The sequence below is a fragment of the Aplysia californica genome, unplaced genomic scaffold (assembly GCF_000002075.1).
Source record: "Aplysia californica isolate F4 #8 unplaced genomic scaffold, AplCal3.0 scaffold00382, whole genome shotgun sequence".
NCBI lineage: Eukaryota > Metazoa > Mollusca > Gastropoda > Aplysiida > Aplysiidae > Aplysia > Aplysia californica.
In genome coordinates this window covers 256,809-270,644 of record NW_004797652.1, presented here as the reverse complement: position 1 = coordinate 270,644, position 13,836 = coordinate 256,809, and the positions used below count along the sequence as shown (strand labels likewise).

General features: G+C 39.2%; 1 protein-coding gene across 1 annotated transcript; it reads right to left on the bottom strand.

The window, feature by feature from the left end:
• Positions 1-3,287: 3,287 nt before the first annotated feature.
• Positions 3,288-13,636, bottom strand: LOC101850824 (3-hydroxyacyl-CoA dehydrogenase type-2). The gene is made up of 5 exons (XM_005103614.3): positions 13,419-13,636; positions 9,170-9,334; positions 7,441-7,605; positions 6,215-6,452; positions 3,288-4,501 (listed from the first exon to the last, which is right to left on the bottom strand). The coding sequence occupies exons 1-5, from the start codon at positions 13,440-13,442 to the stop codon at positions 4,311-4,313; spliced, it is 783 nt and encodes a 260-aa protein (XP_005103671.1). The 5' UTR covers positions 13,443-13,636; the 3' UTR covers positions 3,288-4,310.
• Positions 13,637-13,836: the final 200 nt, after the last annotated feature.

Here is a 13,836-nt window from a genome sequence, read left to right as displayed (position 1 = left end):
AGGGGGGGGGGGGGGCTGGACTGGACTGGAAGGGTTATTGCCCTACTTGACACAGATAAGGAGACTGATCTATAGGGAAACAGCTTATCTTGAGTCCCACTTTCTACAACATGGCATTAGGCTGAAGTGCACAGGCTTGGAAGGTTTCTGGGTCAACAATTATGACCCATATATACCTTAGTTCTCAATGGGAGTTTTCATCTCCTCAGAAAACGCCTTAGTAACAGAAAAATTGGATGTACTTGAAACATTTTTCTGATTAAAGTTTAATAGAAACAAGCTAATATCTCAACTTTTATATATATTATATGTAGTCTGACACAAAACGGACTCTCCTTTTATGCTGACTTTTTGGAGTTGTTTGGTTTGTGTCTGAGATCATCAATATATGACCTCCCAAGACATGTCCATAAATTTTATATGTACCATTTTATCTCTGACAGTTTGAAAATACGGAAAGTGGCCTGTGTAATTAAATAATGCAAGTAGCTTCTGAAGCCTGCTTTAATTACATCCATACAACCTGTCACTTCTCCAAGCTTTCTGCACTTCAGTAACGTGGTGAAATGTAATAATAATACATGTTTGTCTCAGTTGACATAGATACTATGTTTGTAAATATCTGAATGTGATAACTGTGATCTTTTCTGAGGTGTCTTAAACGTCTTTAGTGGAAATTTGCCTATAGTAGATTTTAAACTGAATGAAGCACAAAGCTATTGCGAGCTGGTGGCACTGTGTAACAACCTCCTGGGCTGATAATGGAGTTGATACAAGATCATAACACGATACTCAATCAGTAGAATTTGAAGGAGTTTGGAACATATGGCACCCTGTACCACCACAGCAGGTGGACCAACATCTTCAGTGTAATAGTGGACTCTTTGTCTCACATGGAAAAGATGCAAGTTCAATTCCAGTGTCACTGTCAGGGAGTTTGTTTTGTTAGGTATCTCCATCTTTATGCAGGGTACCATTTCTCACTCGGGCTGTGTTGGCCCTAACAGTGACAGGCAGGGTTGATGTAGCCTTTCTCCCAGTGTTGATGGAGGGGTGTTCAATGTATACAGTGAATCACAGCTGATTAAGTTGATCTAACGGTAACAGATTTTGCTACTCCAGCTTTGGCTGTTGGTACTGAACAGTGCACTGATGATTGGAAAGCTTATCATATATGGCGTTTCCCATTGCCTCAGAGTCATATATTGCTGAGGAGCTGTAGAGTTGCTGCTTCTTCAGCTAACAAATTGTTGGGGAGCTTTTGGCATTGTGTGTCACCTTAGCTGTGAGTGTAGTGCAAGTCGTTGTGCCGCCACTGAGAGATAAAACTGCTTTAGACTGACAGCCTTGCCACATCCAGGTTGATTCGAGTGTGACTTCACAGTTACTGTGTTAGGAGCAATTTATTCTTTTGTTTGCTTTTTCTTATTTTCAGTGCTTACATCTCAGTCCAGTTTGTCATTTTCGGTCCGTAGTGAATGAGACTTTTCACTGTACGGTCAGATTTCATTACTTTCCTTATATAATCTATTGTCCCTGTGCCTGAATATGATGGTCCCTCTTTTCGTATATTTTAAACAAACTTATCCACTCTTTGAATAAAAAAGTGAAAGTCAGCATAAGAACTCAACTGAAAAGCATTGCCCTTTTATGTAATAAAAGCATTCAAATTATTTGTCCTGTTGTTCAATGTTTTACTATTTCTTTTGGCATGGTGAGATTAATGAGTCAGTCCTAAATTGACAATCCCTCTCCATCTGCTAGTAACGAAATACTGTGTTGTATAAAGCCCCAAAAGATGCTGCAAGCCATGGCTATGCAATCAGATTCCAAAGCTGTCAAAATGAATAGTACGTCTATTTGTGAAGTGGTGGGCGTGTTTAGAACAGGAAGAAGTTTGAAAATGGAAATGACTTTCAATGCATTCCAAAAGGTACAAACCCATTTATGGGTGGTTGGCGGGTGCTCTGGTGTGGTTTGCTTCTTCTTTCCTATCAAACATCTATCGTCTTTATCTCCCCTCCTTCTTTTTAGGTGTTCGTTACTCTCTTGTAACACCTCTAATCTTCGGCACCTATTTGACCTTATTGTGTTGCAAGTGCCGTAAAACACTTACAGTAGTCTCCGCCTAAACTCAAGGTGCTCGGGAGGGCTCCTTAGCGTGTGTTTATACCGAGCGTGCGTTTACATGAAGCTTTGCAAAGGGAGGAAGGGACGCAGTCATCTCATTGCTTTAATATTTTACCTCCCTTGGGGGTGGGAGTCACTTTGGGCCGATAATGTGACGACACACAACTGTTGTTTTGTGAAGGATTCCAGGACTGCCATTAAGAATATAAAGGCGTTGAATGGGATGGGGGCGGGGGCAGAAAGACAGACCCAATGTAATGAATATATGCACTATAAAATGTGGAAATGTTGGTGACCGTCATAGAGACAACGGCCCAGCCACGTGACTTTCCAAGCGACCACCCCGACCTTAAATTCATGGACATCAAAATCATAGATCTCTACATTCAGAGAAACATTTCTCTTGTGATTCATTGAACAAGTACGTTATAAATTCTTCGAATGCAGCTGATAAGGCTTACTTGGTTAATATTTAGTCCTATAGAGGCAGAGGCCTATCTAGTGTTATACGGCATTCACTCGTGTTGCGTACCTGGCCTAGGTCTAACTAAACACCACATGCAGTCACCCAAACACCAATCAGAAACCTCTCCAAGATGCATTTCCAGTGACCAACCAAAAAGCATTTCAGGCCCCTAACACCCCCCACCCCACCCCCACCCCCCATTTCACCGGCTTGTGAAAATGCTGTCCATCACTCTCTTTGTTCAGCGTGAGGGGCAGTCTCACCATCCAGATTTCTAGGCTTGTCTAATGCAAGCTGTGCAGACTGTAGTGAAAATTTCCCTTTGTCAAGCTTTAGGCCTACCTGTCCGCGTGATTCGCAGGTCGGCGGAGTGTGCGTTTAGAGGGAGTAACTGCGTTTGTACGCCTAAATTATAAAGTAAAAACCCCGTCAGACGACGAAAGTGTGCGTTTGAGCGGAGCGTGCATTAGTATGGCGTGAGTGTAGCCGTAGACTATTGTACTACTGTACAGAAAAAAAATTTTTTTTTAACATTTGAGTTAAAGTAAGCGACTTTGTAGATTTTATGGGACTCCATCATGTATACTACAGCTTTTATAAAATAATATCCCCTTCCCCTCGAGCACCTTGCTGTTATTTTACATGATGTGTTAACGTGATAAAACCATAAATAAGTTTTTTTTAAAAGAGGTTCAGGTTCTTAATTTTTTTATTTGCTCATGAGAACAAAAAGTTGAGGTATGAACAGGTATTTCATCATTCTGACAACACATGACATTTCTGCCACACAACAGTGGGGGGAAACACGAAGTATTCGAATCTCAAAATAATTTTGTACTACCCACCATTCATTGTACACTGCTCTTGTTACTCTAAAGAAATATCCTCACAAGAGATTCTTGCGTGTCGACTGGTGCTACACATGATGTGTAACAATAATCAATGGCACATAAATTTTTTCTCCCTTTTCCAAATCACACCTGAAATTGTAAAGATTCAAAATGTGAAGGTATAGGCACAACACATCTTGCACACAATCCCATTAATAAAAGAAGTGATTGTTCACCATTATATGCAACTGATCAGATACATAAAGTATACAAAAACAAATTTTACTTACATTAACAGTAAATGCTTGTATAGTTCTGGAACAGATGGGACAATGCTTGCTCACAAATTTAAGGCAAATTCATCTGGTCAATTATTATGCACTCTACGGAGTACTTTCATACAAAAATGTGGAGAACAAAAACTTCATTCACTCGCAATCTGCATCTTAGGGAAAAAAATCTTGGTTACATATTGTTCAAAAGAAAGTAATTAACCACACATAGACTGCAAGTCATAAACTTTACCCGTAAATCAAGTTGATCAAGGGGAAGAAACGAACACGATTCTGCCCGCAGAGAAAGCTAAAGTAAGACAACTATCTAGCACCTAGTTCATGATGATTCACTGAATTGTGCTTAGAACAAAACTGCCAAATTACTCCGAAAAGTGAGATTTTGATGAAGGGGAGTATTAATTTGCCTGATAATAGAGTGACTTTTCAGAGCAAGCTTGAGCTGGAACTTGATAGTTTGCATTTCAAACGCTAAAGACAAACATTATGGAAAACAACATTGGCTTCATCTGTATGCCCCATGGTGTGTTGGTCGATCTAAACAACATCAAGTATTGTTCTGAACAGCCAGACACACAGGCAGCTGTCAGCCTACGGCATCATACGAAGAGCACCATCCAAACGAATGACTTCTCCATTGATCATAGGGTTTTCCACGATGCTCTGTACCAAGTGTGCATAAGCACCAGGATCACCAAGGACCGGGGGGAAAGGAATCGTGCTTGCCAGGAACTTGCGAACTTTGTCTGGCAGGGCTGCCAACAATGGTGTGTCAAGGAGACCTGTGGAATTTTTTAATGAAAACAAGCAGATGAGAGGAATGGACACTTTTCTTTACAGGTTTCTAAACCATACAGAGATTACATTTCAATCATAGTCATCAAGACGTAAAAAAAACCCTCACAAAAAAAGGGACAGGGAGACAGTACAATATTGTAAATATCACAGATGTGCGAGGCTCTCGTCTCCATCTCTTGACGTGCAGGGGAGGCGACTCCTTCCTAACAGTAGGTTGCAAACAGAATTGACATGATTAACACTGCAGAGCATCCAACTTTTGGAAATTGATGATAATAATAGAAAGCATTTGCATAGCACAAATTCCTGCTCAACAGCAAACTCTATGCGCTTTACAATCTACACTGTTACCCCCAGCAGATTTGATAGCATTCTGAAACAATCTCAACTTCCTGGGAAGCACACAATGCAAGCTGCCATTTATAGGCACAAATACACTAACATACAGAAAAGATCTTATGCTGTCTATAGCTGGGTACCCATTCCCACCTGGGTGAAGTGAGGAAAATTCGTGTAAAGTGCCTTTCCCAAGGATACAATGTAGGGCCCGCGGCTCAACCCCCGAATCTGCAACCTCACGATTACGAGTCCGGTAACCTAACCACTAGACTATCGATGCTGATAAGAAAAAAAACCTAAGCTTAGGTGGATGCCGTAACCACACAGAATGAGATTCAAGGGAGATTATAACTGTTTTATTGATGCCACACCAATACTCAGCCTAAGAACAAACCCCCCCAAAAATTGTTTGTAAGATAGAACAAATAAATCATTGCTGCACATTGTACAAATAATCTGAAAAGAAAAACAGGATGTTCCCATTACATTTCTTTCAGATTGTTGGCAGGTCCCAGTAACTCTTCTCTCGAGTTTTCTTTTCCACTCACTTCTCATGTACAACAGTTGGTGAGACGAGAGAGTGACTTTATTTTGTGGGACTTGGCCTTAGTCTAATGAGTACGTGCTGTGTGAGTGTGATGGGCATTGACAGCAGCAGGCTACTGGGAGCAGAATAAAAAGGGAAAGTGAAAGATACTGCTGGGAGCTATGATGAAATGACCCTAACTTCATTTGATGAACCAGATCTGTTACTGTAAGAATTTTGGTTCATGTCAAGGGAAGCTGCAAAGCACAGAAAAAAGAGGGGAAAATGTTGGGCAACACCTGCCCCTCCCCAAAAGACATCTGAGTTTGAGCTGGGGGGGCCACACCCACAAGAGCGAAAAAAAAACCCTGTATTTTCATGGAAATATTACATTTAAATAACACTTGATTTATCAATTGGTATCAATCCACGTCCAGGGAAGACGGAAAAAAGGTTTTACAGTGACGATTCTAGATCATACTGTCTTATATACTTGATAAATTTGAAAAAATGTGTCACAGCTTGCAGAGGTGATTTTTCAGAAATTCTAAAACATGCTCATAATCTCTGAAGAGAGAAATATATTCAAAACTTATATAAAGCTGCAGAACTTTATGACCTGACCACGATGTCATCAGTCTGATGGGAATAGCTCTTTATTCAAAAAAAAAAAGTTCTAAACCCCAACACATCTTTCTAATCTGACATCTGTCAAGCTACTGACACGCCAAGTGTAATACAAAAAAAGGTGAAGATTGCTGGAGTTCAGGTTTCACAAAATCTCCAAAACAGTCTACCCAGCCCAAAAAAAAAGAAACACGGTAAAACTTACCAGGGGCAATGGTCGCCACACGGATTCCCTGAGGGGCTAAGTCTCTTGCTATGGGCAGCGTCATGCCCACCACAGCTCCTTTACTGGCTGAGTAAGCTGCCTGGCCCCGCTGCCCTTCAAAAGCTGCCACACTGGATGTATTGATGATAACTCCTCTCTGACCGTCTTCATTGGGCTCGTTCTCCCCAATGACACCCGCTGAGAGACGGATCACATTAAAAGTGCCCACAGCATTCACCTAGAAATTTGCAAATTATTCAGGAAGTTCATTTATGTATGAAAAGGCATGAATTTTACCTTGAAATTTGAAAATGTTGACATTCAATTCAATACTTATATTTTATGTAAGCAAAAGCGAGACTAACAATGGTGTAGGACTCCATGTGGCAAAATCTAGGCAACTGTATACTTTTACTCAACAAATGTACCTAACTTCGTTACCAAATGAACTGGCTGTCCTATTTGAGATTCACATCAAATTCAGAGTTCCTACCTTGTAAATAATCTCAGTCTTGAAAAGAGTGTTCAACCTTTAGCATATCAAATATAGTCGAACCTGTTCTAACGACCACCTGTCCAAGACAATCACTTGTACAAACAACTACTTCCCACTCCTTGCATCCCCCCTTACATATTTTCTATTATAATAACTCTGCCTAATATGACCACTCTCTACAATACATCCTCAGTTCACCCTCTCCACAACAGCTGTGGCACACATGCCATTTCGTTATTTCAGGCATTCAAAAAAAATTCAAAAAGCATAGCAAATGCACGGTGGCCTTTGTTTCAAGTTGCTACTGCTTGTCAGGAAAGTTTTGGTGACAATCTGCTGCTAATATAGAAGACAAAAAATATTGTGCACTTTGACTTAATGACATTGATTGAAGTCAACTTGAGAAAAAAACATGGCAGATTGTGATAATCCAAACAACTGCATGAAAAATCATCTTTACAAGTTTAGAGTTACATTATTAACATTACTGCTTATATGCAACTCCTGGCGCAAACAAAGTGCCATTAAAGACAGTCTTCACCTAACATGTTTTGATGACTGTAAGCAGCAAGGTGCAATAGAATAAGTCTAGAGTAACACATAGGAAGTATAGACATCAGAAATCATTGGAAGCTTGATATTGCAACACCTGTTCATTTTCAACTCACATAACTTTCATTCATTAAAACTATTCAGGAGAATGATTGCTTAGCCATATTGGCATACTCACCGTGAGAACTCTCTGGAAGTCTGCCAGCTGATGTGGTAAATTTTTTTTGAAATTATAAGTCAAAAATGCAATTCCAGTACCAGCACAGCTCACACTTATATCAAGACGTCCAAACTTATCTTTTGCCAACTCAAGGGCCTTGGTGACATCCTCCTCAGATGTGACCTTTACAGAAGACAAAAAAACGATTCTATTCAATTCACTGAACTTCAGTATCAAAATAATACAGTGGAAATCGGATTCAACGAAGTCGTTGGGATTGACCTTCAATTTCATTAAATCCGAGTGTTTGTTAGAGCAAACAAAAGGTTTTCTGCAGATAATAACAGGCACCAAGCTAGCAATGCATAAAGGAAAGTAACGTGTGGTAGGCTACACAGAAATGCCTGCTTTTTGATGTCATACCAAAGAAATACCGGAAAATTTCAGGAAAATACACTGAATTCTAACAAGTACACATTGTGCAGAAGGGCCGATTCATTCAAATACATGCCTGTGTCATCTATGACGTATTGTTTGCTGAACAAGTTGTGTTGCTGTGTAGAGCCTAGCATATGCTAACGTTTCAGCTTCAGTAAGTGTTTTATGGCACTTGCAATACTATAAGGTCATATAAGTGCCGAAGATTAGAGGTGTCACAAGAGAATAACAAACACAAAAAAGAAGGATGGGAGATAGGGACGATAAATGTTTGATAGGAAAGAAGAAGCAAACCACACCAGAGCACCCGCCAACCATGGAAACGTTTGATTCCACAAACCAGCATGTGATTCATTACGTAGATCTGTCAAAACTAGCTTATCATTGTAATGTTGATTAGCAGCCGGGAAACAAAAAAATGAATGACACGTTCGTATCTCTACCGGTGTTCCACATCCGGATCGCTTGTGTCCCCTTCCCACGTACACACAGTCACACTGTGCTGGCCGCCCGTCCGACCCCGACACACACTAAGACACGTACACGTACCAACAACGCATGGGTTGGTATGAAAGAAGGCCGCTGATTGGTCGCATAAGAAATAAACTCTATGGGTTAAGCGAACAATGCTTCACAATACAGGTGCCATGGATGGTTTTCAGGAATAGACATTGTTGTTGCGGGAGGAAAATGAGCGAAGCCTTGACAGCGAGGACTGTTCACCTTACTAGTGACTTAGTTCAATCCGAGCTTGCTCATTTATATGTTCGTTGAATCCAAGTTATTTTCATTGATTTTAATTAATATAAAAAATGTGGAATTCCCATCCTTTCGTTGAATCCGAGTTTTCATTGAATCCGAGTTCCATTGTATAACATACACACAAACATCATCTCAAACCTTTACATTCACTTTATCAAAATCACACTCTGAAATTGAAAAATTTTACAATGCAGTCAAACTTTGTGGGTGGTTTTCCAGTGCTCAAGTGTTGTTTGCTCCTTCTTTCCTATCAGACATCTATCGTCCTTACCTCTCCTCATTCTTTTGTTTGTATGATACACTCTAGTAACAACTCTAATCCTCGGCACTTTTATGACCTATTTGTGTTGCAAGGGCCATAAAACTCTCCCTAAACTAAAGTCAAACTTTTATGAGTCTCTTACATTAGGAAAAAAAAGCCCCATTATAACAATAAATGTGGTCTTACATTATAACTTTACAAAATCTAATTCAGTTTTATCTAAATGAAAATTATCTTAAAATTTACGTGCCGGCAACATTAGAGCAAACAAAAAATATAACTCACATTAGTGGGAGCAAATACACAGTTCTCGCCCAAAGAATCAGCAACTGCCTTTCCATCTGACGTTGGCAGATCACAAATGACAACTTTTGCTCCCTGGCGTACGAATCGCTCCACTGTTGCTCGGCCCAGACCTGAAGCACCACCAGTCACAAGACTAACACAGTTCTGTAGGAACAAGAAGATAAATTATACATTAAATGACAAGTGATCGATAAAAACTCTAATATCCTAAGAATTTCTTAATGAACTTTATCAGCCCTGTCAAATGAATAGGCGGCTCACAGGTGATCGTAGTAAACTCTGAAAAAAATATACAGCTTCTTACTTTCATTCTCAATTAGCTCACAACAAGACAGTTTGTAAACATGAGTGAGAAATTAACAATTTAAACTCCGTTCAGAAACATAGTGGGAGAGCCATCCTGCTAGATCAAAAAATAAAGGAGGGCAAAGAGACTAAGTACAAGAACCTACATGGTCAAAAGTTCCTAATTCCCTGCTAAGCACATGGCAAATCAGACAATATTTTAGCAATCTTTACCAAAAAAAACACACAAAAAACAGTAAGTAGAGTCCATTTAAGGCCACACTCTACTTCTTACTACCAAAATCCACAATTAAGTGATTTCTACTTGTTTTTTCCCATTTTCTCATAGAATTCCACTCAAGGACGAAAAATATTCAGTTTTGGAAATCATTCTCATTTATATAAAATCATAGAAATGGGAAATTAGAGAGAAACCGGGCTATCTAAAGGACCATTTTCAAAAGATAAAAACTCACCAATCATCGGAGCTATCAATGAACTATTTATTGTAATCTGCACACAAATCTTAAGAAAATGACACTAGCTTTCTTGAAATTGTAAACATTAATTTTATTACTTATAGAAGGCTTGCATCGAATGGCAAAAATAGTCAAAAAAGCAAAGTAAAAAAAATCATTTAACCCATTGATACCAGCAAACGCATAGATACGCACGCTACCTTTCATGACGGCAAACGCATTTGATACGCATGGCTTTGTTTTGCTCTGTCACGGGACGAGCACGGGAATGATGGGCCTGGTATGTTCCATAATGGGTACCTCATCCATTTATAAATATTATCAATCAAAGTCAAGCTTGAAAATATGAATTGTTATTGTGTTAAAAGCTTTTTTGTAGACTACCCTATAAAATCAGAGGTCGTTAGCTCCTCTGAAAATGTTTTTTTTTTTTTTCAAAAATTAGAAAAAGCTACTGTCACATTATTTGAAATTGCATGGTGCACGTACCTTCCAAGTTTCATGTCTTTATCTTGAATTATTTTTTATTTTTTAGCTTTTAAAGCCAAGAAATGAACATTTTGAGGAAAGAGCAAAAGCATCTCAAAATTTCTTTAAAGCATTGTATTGGCTCACAATGTTACAAACTTTATGGAGCTATCTCTTCGAAAGAGAGCTTTGGGAGTAATTCCATTTGATTTAGCACATAATTTTCAAGGGAAGTTTCTTAAAACCTCAAAAACATTGTTTGGCCCCAAACTGGACTCCAAAAACCCGCAGGTGGCCCCAAACCGAAAGCTTTTTTGAAACTTCTTTTCTGTGAAAAATATGTTACACTGACTTGAAACTTTGAGAAAGAAATCGTGAAAAATTTGTAAAATGTCACTAGATCTAGATACTGTTTTAACTTTAGAACCTTTCCTGATCACATCATTACAGGCTGAGCTTTAAAGTAGTCAGGCACTGAGGTCAAATTCAAAACTAACTGAAACAAAGAAAAAATTTAGGTCAATGTGATATAGCTGACAGCCGACCTATATATACTACAAGCCACTAAGCACATTGTACAATGTCACGAATGTCAATGACAAATTATGTTGTCAGTGAGCCTTTGGCCACTATGGGAAGTTAGTCTGACAGTCACTATTTGAATTATTGATCTAATAGGTCTTGCTGACTCAGCTTCATCCACCACGGCCTCAGGCTTCTCTTGTTGCATTTAATAATAAAACAGTTTCAAAGTTTTTCTATACCATGAAGAAAGAGAAGTTCTGAAAGTCTCTAGGCAGATAAACAGTCAATGGACAATGTACAGGATCTGTCTGACAACATACCCATTCTGCCCAAGAATTCTTTGCCTGAGATCTCTGTCTCTATAATCTTTGACTATACTATGGCCATGACATGAATGATCTCCTGAACTTGGACTTGTGCACTCAGACAGCAAAAATGAAACAAGTATCTGATCTGGGCTTTTTATGAATGAATTTCTGCTCAAACTTAAGATCTTTATTTAGTTCAGTCTCATCTGGACATGACTAAAAGAATTTTACAGGCTTATTGTAATATATATTATATATTGGCTAGATCTCTCTCTCTTGGACTAGATCTAGATCTAAACATGGCAAAAACTTCAAAAAGTTAATAAGTATATATAGATTCTATATATAGATCTAGGCAATTTAGGCCTAAAGAATTAAGTAGGAATGTTTCCCGAAGTACCAATAAAGGACCAAGAGGGGAAAACTATTTTTGGAAAGGAAGCTCATTCCAAACGATGGGTAGAGCATTTCAACAGTCTCCAGAACAGACCACCACCGAGTAACCCACCAAGCATCCTGCCAGCAAGAAATGAGTTACCAATCTGCTGTGATGCTCCTTCAAAACAAGAGATTCTGGATGCCATTAAGAAACTGAACAAAGGTAAAGCGGCCGGTCCTGACCAGATTCCACCTGAAGCCCTAAAAGCAGATGCCAATGTGACGGCAGACATCCTCCTCCCACTGTTTACCACGATCTGGAATGAGAGCAAGTTCCCAAAGGATTGGAAAGAAGGACACCTCGTGAAGCTTCTAAAAAAGGGGGATCTCAGCAACTGTAGCAACTACAGAGGGATCACTCTTCTCTAAATACCAGGTAAGGTCTTCAACAGAATCATTCTATCAAGAGAGAATCAAGGCAGCAATGAATCCAAGACTACATGATGAACAGGCTGGTTTCCAGAAAAATCGGTCAACCACCGACCAGATTGCCATGCTGAGGATTATTGTGGAACAGTCCCTGGAGTGGAACTCCCAGCTGATCGTCAACTTCCTTGACTATGAGAAGGCTTTCGACAGTATAGACCGAGCAACACTATGGAAGATAATGAGACACCACGGAATCCCACAGAAGTTGGTGTCTATTTCCCACCCCCCAGTTATTATTAGAATCTCAATCTAGAATCTAGATTCTAGATCTAGTATAAATATAGACAATCTAGATCTAGATTAGATACTCTAGAATCTAGATCTAGAATCTAGATCTAATCTAGATCTAGATTAAGATTATAGATTTTCTCTAGATCTAGATTCTAGATCTATCTTATTCTTAGTCAATAAAGGAAGTGGCTATTCTCATCCGGGGTGAGAATAGAAGAAAAACGATCTACCTCTCACCCCGGGTGAGACTTGCCAGCGTAGGCTATTCTCACCTGGTGCAAAACAAGACCTGCTTTTCCTCATTTTGGATACTGTCTTTCTGTGTGGATTATCAAATTGATAAAAGCCAAGAAAAAATTACGTTTTAGCACAAAAGTAAGCTAATTTGATCGTCTTTAAAGATGCTATGGCTATTTCACTGTTCGAATCAAGCCGAACTACGCGGGTCGCCATTTTGTTTTGCCCGGAAGTTCTCGCAAGATCTACTCCTCCCCTCTCTCTCTCTCTCTGTCTCTTTCTGAATACTGTCTATCGGTCTGGACGATCAAATTGACCAAAACAAAGTCAAAAAATGATGTTAAAACACAAAAGTAAATTAATTTAGTTGTCTACAAAAGATGCTACGGCTATTTACTTTTCGAATCGAGCCGAACTACGCGGGTCGCCATTTTGTTTTGACCAGAAGTTCTCGCGCTACTCCTCTCTCTCTCTCTTTCTCTCTCCCTCCACTGCCCACAGACAAAACAGAATCTAGATCTAGATCTAGATCATCTAGAGTCTAGTACGCTTTTAGTAGGCTACAGTTGTAATGGAACGTTTGTTCACGGCACAGAATTCTACAATTTTTCTGTTATCACAGTGTAGAATTCTGTGGTTTAGGGTGAAAGCAAAATTTGTTGGCCTAGATCTAGGCGATATAACGGTGAACGCGCACCGGGTGAGAATAGCCAAAAGACTCGCCTGCACTATTCTCATCCCGGGTGAGAATAGTATAGATCTAGATTTTCTAGATCTATATCTAGATATAGATCTAGAAACAGCAGGGATCACTTTTTTTAGGCCTACCTTCAAAGTTCCAATTTTTGCCATGTTTTCGCGAGTTCTTTTTCCCGTTCACTGTGCAGAAATTGGTATACAGTAGTATATAGATTCTATGACGTCTATCATGTAGCTGTCTCTCCTATCACTGGAGACGAGGTCAGGACTCGGCCAGAGGTAAAATTAAATGGTGACTGAATGGCGAATGGACTCGAGGGGCTTGTCGATCAAAGGTCAAAGTTATGGAATGACAATGCCCAGCAGTACAAAAATTATGTTAGGCGGAAATCAGATTTCAACTATTCATAGCTATCGCACTTTTACATGCGTAATAATATTATTATTATAAGTCATTATTATTTTTGATTATTATCATTATTATTATTATTATTGTTATTATTATTATGACGAATGTATTATTATTATTATTATTATTATTATTATT